At 38.6% G+C, this 23,172-nt stretch overlaps 1 protein-coding gene across 2 annotated transcripts in view; it reads right to left on the bottom strand.

Annotated features, from left to right (window-relative positions):
* STXBP5L (syntaxin binding protein 5L) overlaps positions 1-18,661 on the bottom strand; it is a 219,599-nt gene extending 200,938 nt beyond the window's left edge. The window contains exon 1 of one of the 2 annotated variants that reach the window (XM_074853538.1): positions 17,378-18,661. In XM_074853538.1, the coding sequence (XP_074709639.1) occupies positions 17,378-17,575 (198 nt within the window). In that variant the 5' untranslated portion in view covers positions 17,576-18,661. The remainder of the gene's footprint in view (positions 1-17,377) is intronic. The other variant, XM_074853547.1, reaches the window with a different exon arrangement.
* Between the last annotated feature and the right edge of the window lie 4,511 nt (positions 18,662-23,172).

Genomic DNA, 23,172 nt, shown 5'->3' with positions numbered 1-23,172 from the left:
AAGATAACATCAACATGCAAAGCAGCTGAACTGCAAATTGAAAAAATAAAATGCTCTTAAAACACTGTCACAAATAACCTCAGCCTCAACAGAACAGCTTCAGCAGAAAGAAATGGAACGTATCCAGGGAAAGAGGTCCAATAAACCAATAAACTGAATTGAGTCTATGAGGCAAAAATCCTTAATATCAATTTAAAAAACAAAGATGCCAGAGTAGAGGTTCTCAAAATGAGCAACTGAACCACTCACCCTTTCTTAATCTTTATTTAGAATTCTATGCTTTTAATTCTAATTTTTGCAGAGATACCTTGGGGAATAAATGAACAGAGCATGATGCAATGCATCCTTGAGTTTGAAGACTGCCTCAAATAATATTTTAAGTTATCTTAATCTGGAGGTTATGACCAATATGACCTGCCTGATTCTTAAGAAGAAGAATCTGATGAGGGAGAATGCTAACATAAGAAAAAAATTGAAAATAACTAGACTAGACTATACAAACACACATAAAAATGAACTGTAATTAATTTTGTGTGTGTGACTGCTTACCTAAGATTGGGTAACAAATAATATATTGTTTTAGTAGTATAATAATAATGTTTCATAATATTTAATATAATATTGAACTCTAGGATTGACTCTTTTTTTCGTATATGATTGGGATTGGAGAGGAAGTACTTTGAAGTGAATGAAATTTAAATTTTTAAGATATTTTTTTCTACCTTTGAAATTATCTTGTTCGTGAACTGTGTCTGCTGAAGTATTCAGCAGTCTCTGTGGAACAACTTCAACAAAAGGAATTCCTTAATGGCAGACCTGTTGAGTAAAAGCAGCTGATGATTTCTACAGCTGTACCACTCCAACTCTTCCATTACAGCTGGAAACACTTGAAGTGATATTCACAAGTAGTTTGGGAACAACCAAATGTATGTTTTTCAGCAAATAACCACTTCCTTAACAGAAATCTTACTCATCTCATATCTTAATTATTGCTGATAAGGGATATCTTTTAAAAGAATGTCTAATTATTAGTTTCTAGACTGCAAAAATCCAGAAACATGCTACTTCAGTAAGCTGTAGAAAAGTAACTCACTTTTTCTGTCGGTGTAGACATTTATCAAAGATCTCCACAACGCTGCTTCTGGTTTGGTTTGGTGTGTGGTTTTTTTTAACCTCAACTTCTCAAGTAGTAGGATTACTCAAATATAATTTTTTTTTTAATTCTGACATCAAAGCTGGAACTAGACTTACATATTATAAAAAAGGTTTTACCTCTCAAGTCACAAAAACATCAGGAATTATGAACTGTAGTATTTTCTAGTGTGTTGAATGTTTGGCCTAACTGGATTACTAATTTTCTATTATATTTGAGATATCTGTATTCTTGTGAATAAATGTTCTTCCTTATCTGAAAAAACACATTTCACAAATGATCTTTTTTTATTCATTTTTAGAAACCCTTCTGTAATAAAGTTTGAATTTTTAGCAATTCCAGTCACGGTAAGTTTTTCTGATGTTTAGCTATGACTGGAGATTTCAATACTATTTTTTAGATCTAACAATGCAAAGATCAATATTTTTAAAGAGGTATTTGCATTCCTGCCTATGTATTTAGCATCTGCTTTGTATTTTCAGTATTTCTGCTGTCTACAGTCAGACTTTTCATTTGGAAACTTTAACTGGGTCCTGTTATTGAGACAGAACTATGTTTTGGAAGCACAGTGATGTACAACTTTCCAGGATCATAATTCGGTAAAAATTCTTGAACTCTACGATTGACTTAAAAGTGTTATTTCTATTTTGCAGCCATTTTCCAAATTTGAGTGTTTACACTAATTCCAATTGGGAAGTTCTTGTGAATGCAATTCTGCTATTTATAGAATAAAAAAAAAATATTATTGAAGTCTATTGAACATCCAAGTAAATGACAATTTTCAAGTAAAATATTTATATTTACTAGGACTCTAAATAAAGGATGAAACCAGCTTGGAAGGAGAGCCAAGCTATACTGCACTCAGTTAAGGCAGAAGATGTCTTTATGATTGAGATTTTGGCACAAATTAAAGCAGCCTCAGAAGTGATTCTGAAGATCAAGTCTATTCAACAGAACAGGGACACGCTGCAACACTTCAGACCTCCAGCCTTGGCCCAACAACCCTTCTATTTCCAAGGACCGTGAGAAAAATTGGCATGAAAAGCTAGCACTTGAAGTAGATTTTTCAATTACGCATTGATAAAGCTAGTGTGAGCATACATGTAAGAATGAGTAATGATTCCAGAACTGTGCCTGGGCTTCTTTACAGCATTTACTAATACAGATGAAGAAGAGGGGAAGGTCACAAAATTGACTTGATCCTAGGGTGACAAAAAAAAGTGTGTTCCTACTTAACTGAGCTCTGTCTAATATGAACAATATAGATCAGAACTATCAGTGGTGAGCAGAATATGCAAAACAAAGTAGATCTTTTTTCCAAAATTAAACTATCTCATTAACAGGCAAAAGTAGAAAAAAGTATCCTGAAACATCAGTCTGTGTTCAAGGAAATACAGGACCTACTTACCATGAATGCCCTAATAAAAAAGGTGAAAAAAAACCCAACAACCAAATAAGGGAGAGAGAAAGCAGACAGCAGATGGAGCCAGGACTGCTTCTCTCCACATTATCCAGCTTTCTTTTATGTCTCCTTTTTTGGCATACTGTCTCTAGAGGCAGTCTGTGCTCCCTAGGACATACAGTTTATGTGCAATATGTGAAATAATTTATTTGAAACAGAACAATTACAAATGCAGTTACAATTTCAGCATACATCTTTGTTTAGGTTTGTTATTCTCTTTTAAATAATTTTAAGCAACTATTCTTATGGTGAATTGCATATATATATCATTAAAATAATCTTTACACAACAAATTTACCTAAATGAATATAGGAAAGTGATTATTTGGGCTTTCTAGTGTTCTACCAATGAACTTTTCAATATGCTGTATGGAACGTAACAACAATCTCTTTCTGTCTAAGCTACCATGATATATTTCATTAGCTGAAAAAAAGAAAATTTCACTAGTAATAATATGCAATATCCGGTATAATTGTTCACATGCGTATAATGCAGTTTTTTAGTATAACAGGTTTTCTTAACTTTTGTTTTATGGTAGTTTGTATTAGACTGCAAAGGCACCATTTTTTTCAAAGTGATTTTTATACTCTCTAGAGAGCTCCATAAAATACAGGACTAAACTCAATTTTAAACTGTATCAATTAAGTAATAGGGTTTATAGTCAAAACAGTTCCTGCTAATTTGCACAAACTTAAAATTTGTAACTTTTCTACTAATATTTTACAGATACCCTGTTTTGTGTAACACCTGACAGCAAAACCGATTTACTTAGGTAAATAATTTTTGAGAAGATGTCTATTTGTTACAACTGAACTATGTAGTCTAAGCCTGTGACTCAGGATGTAGAATCTACTTCCAAATTGCAACCAACATGCCACATGCAAAAATCTCATTGAAGCAAGTAATTGATTGGTTTACGGAATAGAGGATGAAGTGTTGACTGAAACCTTTATAGCCTCTTACTCAGCTATGTAGGAAATTAAAAAATGTCAACGATTACAGCTTTCACCAAGGTTGTAGTGGTGAAAATGGGTGCTTATAAAGATGAGCTGCCATGTATTATATTGCTTTAAGACTATGATATCCCTCATTTATAGGCTTCTGTGCCTGCAATCTGATTGGTAAGAGTGCTCCCTGCTCATGAAAGATGGAGAGAGGACAAGATATCAGTAGATTTCCAACCTAAGAAAACAATACAGGAGGGGTATATTTTTTATTAGTTAAATTTTAATTTTTCAAAGGAGTATTTTTTGTAAAAGTCCCAGTGCAGTTAAAACTTTCCAAACTTTCAAACCCAAGCCATGGATTCCATTTAGCTCTTAACCTACATTAGGAACCAGGACTTCTGAGCATGTTCACAGGATATATTCTAAAAACTACCTTTTTTTTTCTTAGATAAAGATACCCATAGATAGTTCTACAAAAGGGTCTCGGGAGCTATAGACTGGAAAGGCTGATTGCTGTCCCCGGCAAGATGGCAAAATGAAGACTAACTGAGCACACAGATAAAGATGATTGCAGAAGCCAGCAGAGTTCCTACAATGGGAAATCCTGTCTGATTAATTTTCTCTAATCCATTAAGCTGTCAGCATGCATGTAAATAAAGAGAATATGAATATATGTAAGTTCTCCAAAAGCCTTCCAATAACGTTCCATAGCAATGTTACTAAACAAAGTTGTCATGGGACTGAAGAAAAGGTTTTTTTGTGGACTGAAAGGTGGTTAGATTACAAAAAACTAAGGATAGCGTTTAATGTATTTTTACCATGAGAACGCTCAAAAGTTGGGTGCTCTATGGATCAGTGCTTGGACCAATTTTATTCATCATCTTTAATGATCTATAAAAGGTAGTGAACACTGAACTGTCCAAGTTCATAGCTGATAGTAAGGTCATTTGGATAGTGAAATTCAGTACCAATGGTGACCAATTCCTGAAAGACCTCATTAGCCTGAATAAGTGGGCAAGAAGGTGATAAATTAGCTTCAGTGTGGATAAATGTAAGATAAGGCACCTGGAGGGGAAAAAAAAAGAATCTTAACTAGACTTACACAATGTTGAATTTGGAAGTAGCATTTACAACTCAGGAAAGTGATTTTGTGGGCACAGTTGGCATTCCTCTGAAGTCTTTGGTTTAATGTACAGCAGCAACCCAAAAAGTCAAGTAATGCTGGATATCATCAGAAAGCGTATAAAGAATAACACAGAGGGCATCATTTTACTGCTATATAAAACCTCTGTGAACCCATTCAGTTTTGGGCCCCTCACTCCAAAAAGGGAATTGAATGACTCGAGCGTGTCCACAGAAGGGCAACGAAGCTGGTGCAGGGTCTGGAGCACAGGTCTGATGGGGAGCGGCTGAGGGAACTGGGGGGGCTTTGTCTGGAGAAGAGGAGGCTGAGGGGAGACCTCATCGCCCTCTACAACTCCCTGAAAGGAGGGTGCAGACAGCTGGGGATGAGTCTCTTGAACCAAGGAACAAGCGACAGGACAAGAGGGAATGGCCTGAAGCTGTGCCAGGGCAGGGTTAGACTGGCTCTTAGGAAGTATTTCTTTGCAGAAGGGGTTGTTGGGCGTTGGATGGGCTGCCCAGGGCAGTGGTGGAGTCTCCATCTCTGGAGGGGTTGAAGAGTCAAGTTGACCCAGCGCTGAGGGATCTGGTGGAGTTGAGAACGGTCAGTGTGAGGTTAATGGTTGGACTAGATGATCTTCAAGGTATTTTCCAACCTAGATGATTCTGCGATTCTGTGATTACTTGAGTACTGTATGCAGCTCTCGTCTCCACATCTGAAGAAGTAGTCAAGCCAGAGCTGATACAGGGAAGGCAACTAATGCTCAAGGTGACGGACACATGCTCTATCAGGAAAAACTAAAAGTGCTGCAACTTCAGTTTGGAGATGAGAAAGCTGTGGAGGGATATGACTGAGATCTACATAATCAAGAGAACGGGAAAGTTAAATGTGGAACTGCTATTCAGCAAAACCACAGAGCCATTCAAAACAAATGAAAGATTAGTTTAAAAGAGAAAAAAAGAAAATACTTCTTTACGCAACAGGTAATGAACTTCTGAAACTTGCCACCACAGGAGGTTGTGAAGGCTGAGTATTAGCAGGTTCAAAAGGCATTAGACAAATTCACGGACGTTATTGATAAATGGATTCCAAAAGGACTGGCTAAGGACACACTCTCTGACATCTCCAATCCAGTGATTGTGGATGATGAGAGATTAGAAAGGGAATGGACTGCAGAAAGTGATCTAACTTATTACTCTCCCTAAATGACATATTCTATTGCCCCTGTCAGAGACTGACTGCTGGGTGATATGGACCATTGGTTTGTCTCAGCAGGGTAATTCTTATGAGCTTCTTATCTTCACCAGCAGCAGTGCGTCTGAGAGATGGAGAAAAAGGAGGTCGGTATTGGTGGAGAAAAACACAGTAGAGAAAAAGCGTGGAAAATGCAGGTACACAAGGGAAAAAGAGAATTGTTACTGAAATAGGGAATACAGGGGCAGGAAGAAAGGATATGCACAGAAAACAACCAGATTAGTAAAAAAGTCTCATAGTATTTACATACACAACTTCTAGCATAGAAGAGTAATAGTTTCAACTACAATATTTTTCTTTCACAAAAGATCATTGTAAAAAAAGATGGCTGTACATCAGGAACCCTCAGCCAAAATAAACACCTGAATTTTAACAGTTAACACAAATATTATACACTGATAATTATATGAAAAAACCATATATATATATTGGACTATTTGAAATGAACTGACTTGTATATTATACATTTTTGTACTATGAACATGAAACTTTTTTTCCCTTTGGAAGGAGCTTAATGTACTTAAAAAAACCCTAAAACATAAGGTTGCAAAAATTAGTATCAAGTCTACATTTTTAATATGTATTGTTTTTACTCTACTAGTTTTTAAAAAGTCTGTATGCAGACCATATGACTTTTTTATAGCATGCTAGTTCTACCATACATTACATAATTTTTCAATTTCCTCATATTGTTTGGCCCTGAAAAAGGTATCTTTAAGACAATGAGTTTAAAAAAATAATTAAAATGAGTTTAAAAAAATAATTAAAATGAGTTTAAAAAAATAATTAAAATGAGTTTAAAAAAATAATTAAAATGAAGAAGAAATCTTGCAGTCCCCACTGAAGTTCTTTTCATGGCAAAAATCTCTGCAGAAACTTCAGGCATGTGTTTTTCCACTGTCACTTTCAGATCTGCAAACTGGATGTTAAAGACTATCAAATACGGATGATCCTATTTGCATATGATTCATATTGATACAAATAGCCAAGTTAAGTGAACCACAGGAGAAAAATAAGGCCTTCTGAATTTCAAAAAGCATTCTTCTCATGCTTGTTCTTTGAAATATACTGTAGTGTATCAAAAATACAAAAATTAATATAATTCAGACAGAAAATTCCACACAAATAAAATTACATTGATCCTTGAACTGCATTATTCCCAGTTCACAGCACAGGTGAGGTTGGAAGGGAATTCTGCAGACTGCCTATCCAACCTCCCCTGCTCAAAGCAGAGCGATTGGATTTTAATCTTACTTGTTTGGTCTATTTAAGTCAGTGTTGCTGTGGCCAAGCAACTGCTCGACAACTACACCTTGTTGCCACATCTACCACAGCACTGAGTTACAGTGTAATAAGTTAATAAAATAAGTTACAGGGTAATACATGAATATAATCATCCCAAGGTATGTATTATCCCGTTTGGAGAAATCCTAAATTCAAGAAAAGACATTGTATGCAAAATGATTTCCCCTCTTTCCTTCCCATTCTTTCTGAAAGAGCTCTACCAAGTTAAAACAAGACAAATATTTTAAAAGGGAGGAAAATGGAGAACACAATGAAGGAATTGCATCCATTGTTAAGTAAATATGCTATAACGAACTTCCCACTCTTACCAGTTAAACTAGCAAGAAGAAACAGGGCATCAATCTATAGAAAAATGACACAGACTTTAATAAAAGTTTGGCCTTGGCTTTAATGTAAAATAACAAAAATACCCAACCTTAAACCACTGATTTAAAAACTCAATTTGGCCTACCTGCTTAAGCAAGACTTCTGTCCAAATGGGGAATCATTATAGTCAGTGTAATTCAAATAGTAGTTCATACTGATTTTGTTGTTGTTGCTGCATCATTTAACCATATTACTGTAGAATTTGAAATAGTTTTGTTCAGAATAACAACTGTCTGATGGAGATCTGTTTTATGGGTATTTACAAGAACTGTAATATCATTCTACATATCTGACAGCCCTGAAAGGAAAATATTTTTGTCTTCACTATGACTGGACATGCAGTCCAGTCCAAACATAATTTCAAAACTTTAATGAGAAATAAAAAAACCTTCTGTTTTTATTAAAGTGACACCAGACCAACATAGCATTAATTAATTTTGCATGTCTTCCCATTTTTGGATTTTCTAGAACTTTGCTACTTTAGGCTGATTATATCCTGTTCTGTTTTGGCTGGCTGTGGTTACTATTCTGAAGCAGATGTTTTGTTTGCTCCTTTCGGAATATTTTAATTTAAAAAAAAATAATAATCAAAAAAAATCAGCCATATTGGGTAATTAAAAAAATCTTGCAAAAAAAATATCCATGCTACTATGATATAAGAAAATTTTGCCACTATGATAAAAGTTACTGAAGATTTTTTTTTTTTTTTAAAAAAGCTATAGAAACACAGAGTTAAAACCCTACTTAGAGATAATCGGTATTGGTGTATTCCTGTGGAAATCTTTTATTTTGTAACATACTTTGGCATTCCTGTATACAAATGCTATTACCAGATTTCATTACTAGCATTTACAACATTGTTTACTATTTATTACTAATTAATAATTAGTCTTCTCCTACCTTCTTTCTGTATGCATATTGCATGCAATTTAAGGCCTTTTTTTTCTGATGTTGAATTGAGAATTTAATTGGGAGATATTGGCCAGCATCTCATCTCACATATGGTGAAGATATATTCCAAATGAAATTGAGATATTTTATGGCAGCTTTTTGCCCTCTAACAGCAGTGAAATCCAGCAGATCTTGCACATTACTATCCCCCGCTGCATTGTCTGTAACACTACCAAAGGCATAGCTCACGGGCACAAATGAAGACACTATATCCAAAGATCATAAGAATCAGATCTCTGTTTACATAACCACATGCCAGTTTTCCTGCCTTTGCCTCATTCAGTAAGCATTTAAAAATACATGTAGGGATAAACAATGAACAAACTAGGGTTCTTTGGACCCACTACACTTAGCTTTCATCCACAGCTACAACAGAATGTAATACAACTGATGCCAGACAGGTGTAACTGAAAGCACACATCCAGCCTTAAGGGATACAATAGATGAAATGGGATGAACAATGCTGAGATGAGCATTTGTAATTTATTTAGTACGACTTTTTGTGACGTCCACTGGATAATGCAGAGATTTTCTCACAGGAACCGTTGCAAAGAACACACACAGAATAGCATCCGTCCTTCCCATATGTTGTGTACTGTTCAAACCAAATGTGATGGAGGACTGGAACAAAATATAAGCAGACACTTCAAGAAAATAAAAAGATGCAATAAAGACCAGATTGCCACACATATAGACGTAACTGAACACTAGCTGAATAAAGGACCTGACTTCTGAGTGTTTGACCTCACAGCATTCTTATATAACAGATTTTTATATTAAATAGAAGCAATTATTTTTAATTGATTGGATTCAAATTCTGCAAAAAGACACGCTACCTGTATCTGCACATATACCACTGAATTCAGTAAGGCTACTTTTGAATATATGCATTCATCAACTCAAAGCCTTAAATAGTAAGGGTCTTTTTTTTTTTTTTCAGTACTGTATACAACTTAACTTCAAAGGAACCATAAAAAGTGTACCTCATCAGACTTTGACCCTAGCTACAGGCAACAGATTGTCTCTAGTATTTTTTACTATTCATAGCCTTTGCTGGTGATCTGTTAGGAATGGACACAGCACCGCACAAAGATAACATCTTATTGCATTTGAGCGTATTTACCAGCCATCTGTACCTAACAATATTGCTTTCTCTTCTCTCCACAGATGCACATTACTTATACTTCTAATCATACAGTCCTCTAACTTTCCCCTATAATGACTCTAACATACATTGTGACAAATTAATATATCCCTATAAGCAGCTTTTATAAACCCTTTTTCTTAGAATAGCCAATAGACCAATACATTCATACAGCTTGGGGTATATTAGTTCACTTCTCTAATGCTTCCTTTTCTCTGTTTATAAAGTGAATGTACTAATACTAACTTTTCACAGTATTTTCACACAGACCTCAAAAAGGGATTTGGGCATATACCATACACCAGGGAGTATCAGATGTCTCAGAATAAGAATCAGCTATGAATGGAGATTCATCTAAACTAACCAAGTGAGAATGGGGTCTGTCTTAGATTTAGTCCACCTCCACTGAAGACAGTTGCATATTTTATGTAGTATATGTACTTCTACTTGGAAGAAAAAAAATCTTCACTACGTCATATTTTCATCATGAACCTAAGTAAGTTCTCATCGAAGGTTATTCTTAGTTCTTATTGAAAGTGAAAGTAATTTCTCAGTGATTTCTTTAAAAAATGAAGTATAAGTCTTTTTCTTTCAGAAATACGTTGGAGAAAATAGTTGCTTATACAACCGATGTTTTACATGACAGCTCTATGATCAGAACACTCCCTGAGATATGGGCCAACCAGGCTGAATTTCCTCCATCCTCCCAGAAAAGATTCAAAATCGCTTTTCCCACTGCAATGGGAATTTAATTTCTCATTAACTCACTGGTAGCCCACAGGTAAGATACAGTATATCCAGTGTGTCCAGTTCCCACTAGCAGGGAGTAACAGTTAAGAGGATAAAAATGATGGAACGCAAAATAAAGGAGAGACAACACGAGAAAACTTGGGAATGGGAATTAACTTTGTGAGAAAAGCCCTGTGTCCCAGGTATAAACTCAGTGGAGTTCTCACAGGAATGAGAGGTGGCATCACCACACCAGGTTGAGGTTGAATGAGGCCTGTGCTATATAAATGTGAAGATACTGCATTCCTCACTATGTTCCATGGTTTCTTCACCATTTCCAGGATATCCAGGGATTTCCCAGTCCCATCATCAGCTCAAAGAAGGAAGACTGGAGTTCTGTTATGATGGCCTGTGAAAAAGTGACCCCTGAACAGAGAGGAATATTAAGCTATCCTTAATATATATTTTCAGTGAGGAGGAACATTCTCTCTTTCTCGTGAGGAAAAAGTATAACCTGAATTTCCATTCTTTATTCAAAGACTCCACATGATTGAAATTAATGAACCCTTGGGTTAAACCCCCCCCCCCCCCCCCCCCCCCCCCCCCCCCCCCCAATATACTTGAAATAGCACACAAAATTACAGTAAATAGTTTAACTTTCCAGTTGCCCTGTGTGCAGTCAGGAGTTGAACTCAGTGATTTTCATGGGTCCCTTCCAACTCAGGATATTCTATCACTCTTCTATTGCTAAAAATACAAGGTCAACCATAAAAAGCAGAAAAATTAGAGTATACACAAACTAAGATAATCTATGCAACATGAATTTGTTCCCCTCTTGTAGGGATTAATTAAATTATCTTTTTCTGCCATAGAACTTTTGCCTCAGTCCATGCATAATACAGTCTGGTCAGTCCTGTGGACAAATCAAAAGTAAACAATTAAAGAGCTGATGTCTGCCAAACTTGTCTATTTGATTCAAAATAGGAAGGTGCAAGGTACAATTCAGATAGAAAATTGCAGAAATGAAATTCTATCGGTGCTCTTATCACTTAGTTTTATAAATCATCAAGCCAATGGCCATGAATTAAGCTTTTCACATGTGGCTGCTAATCATGTTTCCATTTTGTGATTGACCAATTTGAGATAATGGAGATTGATGATATTCATACATCTTAGGTACAATTCACAGGTCCAATGCAGAGCCAGCATTCCACCTGTAGTCATTTGAGACAGGAAAGAAATTCAGAGCTGTTCTGACTAACGTGGACATATACATTAACAGTATGAATAACTAGCCTAAAGACTACTCTGTAATTGTGCACAATATTTGCAACAGAATGTGAAAACAATGGGAGGAATAAAGGGAAGACGTAAGTCATATAAAAACATTAAATATGCTAAAAAAAAAAAAAATCAGATTCATAGCAGGCCAGGCTGGAAGCTCAGAACAGTGGACACTAAACAATCTGGCATTTGGGATTTTCTGTGCCTTGGTTCCTCATCTATACAGCAGGAATAATAATATCTCCATCTCACAGAAATATTATGAAGGTCAGTTCATTAATGTTTATAAAGCTTTCAAAACTACAGTGGTGAGCACTTCTGTCCATGGGGAACTTAATATTCAGGTATGCCCTGAGTTCTAAGTATGCAAAGAAATATTGAAGTGCTTTCTGTTGAGCAAACATTATTTGTTTTACTAAATTAGACCTATAGAAGAAATATGGGATCATGTAATTAAAGAAATTTGGAACTTTCAAGTATTTTGTTTTGCAACCTTAAAAGTCTGTAAATGGTTTTGAAGCTGTAATTGCAAGTGTTGGCCATGAAGGGTCTGCATTAATGCATTTAGGATTAATATTTGATTAAGAATCAAACATAGTGATGTGAAAAGACAGGTGTTTGAAAAAAAAAAAAAAAAACACAAAACAAGAGAGTCCAGTTATACTACTATAGGTAGTTTTAAATCTTCGGAGTTCTTAAAAAAAGAAGCTTTTAATGTGCCATGCTCTTTATCACTGATGAATCCTATTTTTAATTAATACAAACATTTAAAAAAGAAAACCACGCTATGCTTATCACACGTTATGCTCATCATTTCATAAAGTTTCCATCATCTAATTACAGAAGTGTCATTTATGACTCTGTAGTTTTAAACAGAATAGGGGTTTGCATCTAACATTAGATCCAAACTGGAAAAATTCTTCCCAACATCCTTATTTACCATTTAAGTATCAAATGAGCTCTGAGTACTTACAAGTAAGGGTTAATACATACTTCAAAATGGGTTTTCTCTGAAATGTAGCACTTCACACTTTTTTTTTTTTCCTACCCTGAATAACCTTACTAAGGAAACAACACAGATTAACCCAACAGCTCAAACTAACTAAAACACTATGGATAGCTTATAGAAAAGATTTTTATTTTTTTTATTCTTCATAATCAAAGATAGAACTATGTGCTACTGTAGAATTGTTCTTAAACTGCCGTTCCAAAAATTCATCTCTATTATCACTGAACTGTAGCGTCATGTTGCATTTGCAGTTTAAGTGCCTACTTGACTGCTGTCAGAGGGACTAAATGCTCATCTTCATAGGTTGACAAAATAAAGTACGACCCTCTATAAACTCTGGGAATTAAAGTATAAGACCACCTTATAGGAAATCCAGATAATTAAGGTATTTAAATTGGCTACTGATTGAATGCATCTTGAAGGCCTGATTTTGTCATAAGAAAAGTAGGGTTAGAAAGGCACAACTGTAATTGGCCATGGGCTTCCATACCATTTTCAACAAAAACCTGACACTATTCTGGCCTCCATGGGTTTTGTATAAAGACTGGGTAATGCGCATACTGGAACTATGACTATACTATCAATATGAATAACACAGCAAGATGCAGAGGGATGTTTATTAGATAGCAAGACTACCCCGTAATAACACTGAATAACACTTTTGGAAAGAATAGAAATCTCGTGCTTGGAGGTTTAAAGGCAGTTCATAACCATCAGCATTTGGGGAATAATTCTGTGAGATGACTAATTTGTTGGTTCTTGAACATTTTCTAGGGTATCTAATTGCTGCCTGTAGCTAAAGAAAACATACTGGACTAGATTAATTCTATGTCTAGTAAAGGGCAACTGTTACTATGCTCTTAACTGAGGTGTTGATTTCAAACATTTTCTGCATAAAGTTATTAACATCATGCTCTACAAATTCAACCCTATGATTGTTCTTCAAGAAAAGCTCAAGTAGTTCTCTGTGGGAGACTTATTTTCATGAAGAATATGTACTCTGTGTTCCAAAAATGTACATCTTCATTCTTATTCAGTTTTTCCCAGCTGTGTCATCCCCTAACAATCAACCTTCTGCAAAAGTAATAAAATCACTGTTTTGTCCTTTTATGTTCTATCTGCTCAAAGTTCTACTCAAACGATTTACAACATCCTAACAGATTTTCTCGCTTCCTGTATCAATAGCAGATCTCTCCCCAGTGCTGTATTTTTAGTTTCTATATGTTATGGACAAACATAGGCAAGCCTAAAAAATCCTTGCCAGAAAAAACCCATATATACAGAGGGAAAATATAAAGAAGCAAAAATGAGGAAACTGGGTCTATCCCCATTAAAATTAATATAGACTTTACTAACATATTCTACGGGATCATGCCTAGCTTTTGGCATGATGCTGCTATCTCACACATTCAATTCAATGAATGTGAACTATAATCGGTATTTTCATGATTTCCATTTGGATACCCAAATCCCAAGAGCAGCCCTAGATATACTATAAACTATACCTCAGCTTCCTGTTGTCACAAAATACAGTTCTGACAAAATTTCACATTACATGAGTACTTTGAAAAGGGTGCCACTGATACATCAGTACAGCTACCAACATATAAATTTATCATGTTTAAAAAAGGCTGTAGCTATTTCATATGTAATAGTTTCAAGACTATTTCATTTTTAGTCTTTCAATACAGAAGATTACATTAATGATTTAAATATAAATGCCAAAAGTAACTCATTGTGAATGTGTCAGTGTAAAGTGAAATATTCAATTTACTTCTATGAAGTTCTAGTCTATGTCTCAAAAAGACACCGTGGAAATAAGCATCCTAAAAATGTCACAAAATGGAGAGAGAGCTTTCAGGTGTGTTACTAATGAAATCAGGTGCATTACCAATAAAAAGAGTGTTTCTGGTAGAGGATTGGATCTGTGGTTTTAGTCAAGCAGACCTCCCACAAACTTCAGAAAGACAATTTATTTAAATAAAAACTGCAGGGTAAGGCCCTTTAATTCTTAAGTATGAGTCAGCTTTTATGTTTCATATCTAAATGCAGATTTTATAATCAGCAAAGAAAGGAAAACCAGTTTGAGGTGCTACTTAGACTCTAAGCCCATCTGCCTCGATCCTGCAGATCATAACAAACCAAAACTGCCATTAGCTTTACTCAGTTCTGCGTGCAGCAGGATCACAGATCATGGATCCTTAAATATGCAGCCTATATAACTTATGTAACTTAACAAGAAAATACACAATTGAAATACCACAAGTTCTACACAACAAAAGCTCAGGGAAGAGAAAGGTTGCATTATATGTGTCTTACTGTATTTTTAATTTAATTCAAACTGATTGAGGTAACAAATTATGGCTTGGATCCTGCACCCTGATGCATGCAGGATGAAAGCTGTGCCTGCATCAAGTCCCCCTGCCTTCGGTACACTTGCATGGTACAGAATGCAGGACTGGGGCCTGTGGGGTTTTGTTGGTTCCCTCAAACATGCTTGTAATGTTCCCAAACTGTAATCCAGCTGATTAAGTGGAGCCTGTTGAATAAACATTGCAGTATCTTGTGCGCACATAGAAATCGAGCATTTTGGAAGCTTGCTTTTAGCATACTCTTTTATCTTGAAAAAAAGGAAGCTGGTATTTTGTATACTAGAAAGTAGACTTCTGCAGTACCATGCATTCATAAGCAAGTGCTGCTGCAAGCAGCCAAAAGCCTTCCTATACAAATATTTACTTTGTTGAGAACATTTTAACCTGAGAGCTGAGACAGGCAAATACTGCCTAACGAATTCTTCTCAAAATGACATATCCCTATACACCAAGGAGATCTGTTTCCAAGTAGATCTATCAGATCTATTTCCAAGTAGATCTATCAGAACATATCACCAACTGTCTTCAAGTAATATGAAGCCAAAGAAGGGAAATAATGACGATTAGGCAGAAAAATAATTTCTTGCATCTTATGTTGCCTATTTTTGCAAATATACCATACAAAATAAAAACCTATCATACTAAACACAGATCTCTGTCCCAATCGAATGACTTAAACATGAAGAACCATGTTCACTTTCAGCCTTACTTAGAAGTCTCACAATGTCAGACCTTCTAATGATATTTTAATGTATCTTGATTATTTGCATTATCTTTTTACTGAAGTGACAAAAATGGGAAATTGCTGGACTGAATACCTGGAGTTTCACAAAATGCTAAATTACTGTGTACATAAGCAAAAGGAGTCAAATTCAACCCTGGAAAACAGGTATGCTTCTACTGCACTGATCACTGACAGTCTATTAAACTACAGAATAATTTGACGCAAAAGGCCTGAACCTGTTTTGGTTCCGGATGGCAAAGAACTATAAAACCTCCAGAAATTAGAATTACGTAGAACCCATTCCCAAAGGTCTTTGACTCTTAAAGTCATGGGGGCTCATCTTTCTTCCCCTTAACTCTGTAAGAGTTTTGACACCAGCTGTAGCTGAAAACCAATTGAAATTAGAATCATGATATCTGAGATCAGGAAAGCTGTGTGTTTCACAAGGACCACATCTGTGCACAAACTGTCTTACAGGCTTGTCTTGTTTGTTTGTATTACTTCCTTCTTCCCAAAACACAGAAAGAAATGAGAATGTGCTGAAGTTGGTCATAACCTAAATTTCAAATCAACTGGTATCTGGTTAATAAAAGTATACTTAATAGGTAAAGTTCATCTTAATAATGTAAATTGCACCAATTAAAAATTCTGGTTTTGAAGCTTCTCAGCAAAACAAATAAGCAAACAAAACTTCTAGTAAAGTCAACAGAATTAATGTCAAAGTTAAAGATAACAACAGAGGATCATAATATAATCTCTCCTTTTGGTTTTGGTCCTCATTACAAAAGTATGATTTTCATATTCCAGGGCTGGTCAGAAGTACCAAGTAGTTTATACTGATTTTACTTGTGCATTTAAGAACACCACTGAAAGCTTAGTTGCAGAAAACAGATACAAAACACAAAACACACTGGGATATTTTATGCTTTCTACTCAAAGAAAATTCCCACTTAAGGATCTAACCAACACATAAAAACCAATGCCAAACAAATTTGGCAACTTTTGGTATTTATGCTGTCCTACTAAGTTTATTGTCATACAATCACATTCTTCAGTACTAATGCTAAAAAAACACCCTGAATTTACATCCAAACCCTCACAAACAACTGAAGTGCTAGGTTCAGTAATCACTGCACTGTCTTTCTTTTCTAGCTTGTGCCTTTTTCTTAAAAAAGGGAAGGAAGAGAGGCTGAGAAGAGTGAGGAGGGGAAGTAGATGTATACAATTTTGAATTTCTAATGACTTGTAAATGTTGTCTGTACTAGCACCAATTGATTTGCTTTCCTGCCTGCAATCTTGTTACTAGTTTGAGATCCAAGTGTGAATTTAGGATTTGGCCCTGAAGGCTGAAATCAAGATTTTTATGAATTTACTGACCACCCCAACTCTGCAGCAGGAAGAAAAAAAGCACCAACGAGATCTCTGTCTTTTCATTCCAAAGTCCTTATACAACCACTGCAGTTCTCAAGTAAAAGGCTGATTGGAATCAATTTACTGCCCCCACACACATCGTAGCTTTTATTATTGCCATAGTAAAAAAAATTACGCCCTTACCTTACAAATTTGAAAATAATCTGAAGTGAGCGTCTCCTGGATCTCATCTCTGGGTGTCCCTGCAGCTCCTGCAGTCCCTCCTGGGTGCATGGAGCCACCACCAGCCCCACTTCCACCACCACTGCCACCACCACTGCTTCCACCAGGGGATGAGGCAGTTAAACCATCCAAAACTTTGCGAAAATTAAATTTCTTCATTTTGGAAAAATCTTTCGGAAGATTTGGGGGGGGAGAAAGGATGTGCAGTAACACATTCAGCTACATGTAGCGAAAGAGAAAGTCTTTAATGGTCCTCTGAGTGAGGCAGCACTTTAAGTCTCTTGTACCAAACAGAATGTCAATATTAGGTATAATTGATTGAAAAATACAAAGGCTTCATTTTGTCAGGCGTAAAAGCTACCTGGAAAGGTCCTTTTAAAAAATAAAAAAATTTCCACAAGCAGCAGAACTAAGATTTACGTTCAAACAAGGAACAATGGAACAACCGCCATCGGGTTCTCTCACAAAATCCACATTTAGCAGTGGTTAAAACCGAGAAGTAAACAAAAAATTCAAGCCGGCATCCAAAACAGTAGGCTCCATCTCTCTCTATCTTTTCTGCCTAAGATTTGCCGTCAGCACTTATTATTTTAACAAAACTACAAAAATTCGGCTACGTTCGCTTTCCTCTCCCCTCCAAACCCTTCCAGTCAGGGGTACCTTTGCCTCCAGGGTTTCGGAGGAGCGGATTCCCTCTCCCCCCCCACAGCCGCGGTTCCCGCTATCTACTTCTCTGTCCTCCCCAGCAAGTGCCGGCAGCCGCTGCTGCCCGGGACCCTCCTGTCCCCCTCGGCTCCGGGCCGGGAGGGTGCGCGGCCGCCCCACGCCGGGGTGCGGTGGGGTAGGGTGGGGTGGGAGCCCCTCACTCTCTTCGCCAGCCACCCGCCGCTCCGTCAGGACCAAGCGACAGTAACAAGCGACCCCCTCAGGCAGCCCGGCCGTCCCGGGCTGACCGCCTGCCCCGTCCCTGAGGTGACGGACTCCCCTCAGCCCTCCCGCCCGTCCCGGTCACCGAGCCCGTGCCGTCGCCGTTCCCCCGGGGACGCTTCCACGGGGGAACGGACTCCCTCGGCGCCGGGGAGGGGGGGGGGGAAGGTGTAAGCGGGGCGACTCGCCTGGCGCGGTCGCTCGCCCTGAGGCGACGCTTCCTAACGCTCCCCGGGGGCGCGGGGCGGGAGAGGAGCGGGGCAGGGGAGCGGGCGGCGGCAGCAGAGGCGGCGGCGGCAGCTCCCGCCCGCCCAGCGCGCTCGCAGCCGTTCTCCGAGGTACTGAAACCTCCGCTGGCGGCGGCGGCGGCAGCTCCTCCTCCTGCTCCTCCTCCACCTCCCTCCCTTCCCCAGGCCCCGCCCGCCGCACCGGCGCGCAACCGGGCGCCTGCACCCCACCTCTCCCCTCCCCTCATCCTCCCGCGGCGCCCAGCCCCGCTGAGGGGAGAGCGGGAGGGCGGGGCAAAGGTTGGTGAATGACAGCAGCGGCAGCCTCCGATTGGCTGCTGCAGGCAAGTCGGGTGAATGTGAGTGGCGGAGAGGAGAGGAGGGCGGGGACTGCTCGCCGCTGCTCGGCGGTCAGGTCGGCACCAGGCCGACAACGGTGGGGACGGCATGGCTGGCCGCCGCTGCGATCCGCGGCATCTGATTGGGGCGCTGCAAAGATGGGCACTGGCTCCCGCCAATGGGAAAGGCTGCACCGCAAGTTTCCCTCCCCCCTCCCGAAGGCGCCTTTCCCTCCGCGACGCTCCGCCCCCGGGCCCAGCCGGGGGGGCGGGTTCTGGGGCGGGGCCGTCCCCCCTCCGGCCACGCCCCACTGCGGCGAGAGCGTCTGCGGCCGCCCAGAGGTCGACAAGCTGCCCGCGGCGGAGGCCCGAGGGCCGGGCTGGCGGGGGAGCGGGGCTGGCGGTGGGGACAGAGCTTCGGCTCGTGTCAGCGGAGAGAGCGGCAGTCGGTTTCTCAGCCCTCAGCGGCGCGCGGAAGGCCAAAGCAGCCCAAAATGCCGCGGGCGGTGACTGACGGTCCCGGCGGTGACGGAGCGAGGCCCTGAGCGCGCGGGAGCCTCCCGTTCCCTGCCGTGGCGCTGTGCCGCTCGGTGTCCAGCCCATCTGCTGATACCCCCGGCACCTCCGGTACAAATCCTCCCGTTTTTCTTTCCGAGAGGAACAACATAACCCCCGGTTGCCCTTGCAGGCGCGTGAAGGGTCGGTGGTTCTCCGAGGCTTGGCCCAAAGTCGTGGAAGTGTCGTGGGACGGCGCTCCGGCCTCTGAAGCGCGATGCAGGCCAAGGAGCACTATACTGTGCGCCAGACGCTGTCAAAAGGTTATTCAGGTCAGAAATAAATGAGGTAGCAATTGAAAGTGACTCACGGCACAGCGCGGTCAACATGGTTGGAAGCTGGGAACTGACTGAAATGGTGTAAGGACCAAACTTGTTCTGTACAGCACTAAATATATAGCACCTCTTGTATAATAAAACCATACAAGTGATGCACATTGGTCACCTCATTTTGCAGATTCTCCAGCAGCACTTAGTATAGTTCTGATACCCACTCTTACTACCTAATCTCTTTTTTGTAAATCTTAGAGCTCTCTGAAGCAAGGTAATAGTGTTTATTTCAGCTTCTTACACTGAACTCCATACATTATTTTTTTTCCGCTTTGGCTCCTCTCTGTGTTCACAGGTACTCCCCAACTGAATGACAAAATTATTCCAGTGAAGTTCAAAGAGTAACGGTAGCTTCACTTATGTGCTCATGAAAAATAAAGGATATATTGCTGATGAAACTGGAAAGGTTGGTAGTTTTCTGCAGCCAGAAAAAAAGGAACAGAACTTTGGGAAACAAAATATATGAGGACTATGGCTATGAGACAGAAATGGAAAAGAGGATGGAACTGAGTAAGCAAATCTAAAGATTTGCAGGAGTTTGGAGAATAAGGAAAAGTCAAACCTCAATTGAAGCTATTTGACGAATGTCATGTCCTACTGATATTATGTTCACCACAGGCAGTGCAAGTGAAAAAAAAAGAGCTAACAAAACCCAAAAGAAAGATAACAACATGCATTGTAAGTAGGAAAGGGAAAGATAAGGTTAAAAATGAAATAATTAGGATGAAGAAAATGTCACAGACTTGCAAAAAAAAGAGAATAGACTGGGAGTCAGGGGGTGCTAGAGGAAGAAAATCTGACAATGTAATGCTCTCACAGTTTTAGGGAAGACAGCCATAAGATGGTTAGTTTTAAGTGAAGAAAAGGAAGGACCAAAATTAAAAGAATGTTAAAAAGCCTTTGCAAGTGGAATAAGATGCATACAGTTTTGGAATACCAACAACATTTGTCTTTCAGAGAATTGGCATGAAGAGCTGGATATTGATGAGTAGATATTACCTCAGGGTATCCAAAAGGGCAAGGATCTTCATACTGCCAGTGTGCTGTTAGGAAAACAGACTTGTAGAAAAAAAAAACAAAACCAGATACTGCTCAACAAAATATTGAGCAGTCCTGTTTAAAAACACCAACTGAGAAAAATACTTTGGTTGACTACTTGTGTATGTAAGGCATGTAGGTCCCTTTTGAAAATTTTGCTCTAAGGCGGACACAAATCCAGAAGTTGAGGCAGAACAATGGAAGTGATAGTTGGAGGGAGGTGCAAAGGGAGACAGGACAGTGCAGGACATACATAGGAACTACATCAGTAGTAGCGATGACATGAATGGTGAGGAGTTTTGTTGTAATGATAATTAAAAAAAAGGAACAATTTGGTTTTGACACAGAAAAATACATTTGCTTTTTGTTTAGTGGAGAAAAAATCAGTAGACAGGTCAGGCATTCAGTTGCTGTTTTGCACTGTGTTTAGATGGTATTGATGTTTAGTAGGACACTTCTGAGGTTGCATAGTTTTGACACCAAGAGTTTTATAATAGGTTCGTAAAATTATGAAAATGTGGAAAGATTTTTGATGTTCAATTGATATATAACAAATGAAATAAGACATCCCAATGCACTGTGGGATATATGCATCTGAATCTGTATTTTAGATAGTAAGGGGAGAGAGTATATTCTTCAGTGTTTTCTTCTGGATAGTACCTTTTACATTTATCAGTCATCTTGTTCTGCAAGGTCAAACAGAAACCAAATGTTAAAAGGGCAACAGTTTGCTAGCAAGATTTTGCTGAGAAAGAGAACATTTTTAACAGTCTACATCATCAAAATTAGTATGAACACTCCTTTTGACTTTTGCTTAGGTAAGCTTGTGACTACATGAAGTAATATAAAAGGATTGGTCAGAATCAAACCTAACAAAGGAGCCTAATATTAATTCAGCATTATCTAACCTCGGTCTGATTCAAGAGCTGACCAAGAAAATGGAGAATCAGGAAAGATGTGCTTAGATCAGCTGACCAGAAAGTGATAGTAATAGAGCCTGTGCATGATTTGTATATGACTAATTATTAATGTTCTGGTCAGATCTCTTCTGGGTATTTTTGCTTACCTCATCTGGCTTTCTTGTTTTATTTTTTGATAGCAAACTCTGCTTCAGCCAGTGGGCTAGAATTCCCTGACTTTGTAAAGCTGCAAACATTTTAATCTCTGGTTTATATTAGTGATAGATTAAATAAAGACAAGTGGAAGTGTGTAGTAAGTGGTGGTTTCACAGTTCACACTTTTTAAATGATTCATCTACTACTCCTTTTGATAATACATGAATTAGTAGTTAAAATCAATGACCCTTGAGAGAAATCACTGTGTGTCCATCAGCAGCTGACTAGACCACAGCCTTGCAACTCTACCCTGTAAGCAGACCTCTGTGTTTCTGCAGAACTGAAGACGAAGGATGTAATCAAATACCAGGAACACATCTATGCCAGTGCAGGCAAAACTGTGACTTTCCATAGCTGCCCATTCCTCATTAGACTTCAGGACATTTGCCAATATTATCCACATTTCTGTGTAATTCCAGAACATCAAATGGCAGCAAGCGTAGTGTTCCTGCCTGCAGAGCCCCACTAAAAATATCCCCAGTCAGTGCTGAGTATCTGGTTAGAACAGCTTGCTGAACTCTATCAATTAGCCAGATCTTAATCTATTTAATGTGTTTTATTAAGGCTATATAATGCTAATGTTTTAATCAAAATGTCAAGCAGTACTAAATCAAATTCATTAGGAAGGTCCAAGTCTATCACATCCGTGTGGTTACCTTGATCAAACAAACCTGTAATCTCATCAAAAAGTGAAGTCAGGCCTGCTTGTCAAGACTTGTTTCCATAAAGCCATGAGGACTTGCTTTCATTATATTCCTACCCTTTAACTCTTTATTGATTGCATCACACATAGCATGACTGCTTTAACTCACATAACATCACTCTTTTGTCTAGGATTACTTAGGATGCCAGGTCTATTCTTACCTTGGTCATTCTGCTTGATTCTTGGAATACCATGAGATTTCCCTTGGCCCTTTGAATTTGTAGCTGTACAGAGAGCTGTTAAAATTAACATTAGAAGGCTGGAAGTCTCCTACTATTTTAGGATCTTTGGGTACTCAGGTGCCACAGAGACTGCTGATTGAAAAACAGCAGTGCCATTTTCATCCTCCATAGGTGTCAATGGATAGAAAAATAATTCATCATCCTCATGTAATATTAATACATTATCCTTTTTTTTTCCTTCACAAGGATAGAAGTATTTACCATAAAAATTAGATCTTTTATGCATGCTCAGAGACCAGATTTCTTAATGAAGAAGCTGTGACAAGGTGGGATGTGTCTGTA

The sequence above is a fragment of the Strix uralensis genome, chromosome 2, assembly GCF_047716275.1.
Source record: "Strix uralensis isolate ZFMK-TIS-50842 chromosome 2, bStrUra1, whole genome shotgun sequence".
Classification (NCBI taxonomy): Eukaryota; Metazoa; Chordata; class Aves; order Strigiformes; family Strigidae; genus Strix; species Strix uralensis.
This window is presented reverse-complemented; position numbering and strand designations above follow the sequence as displayed.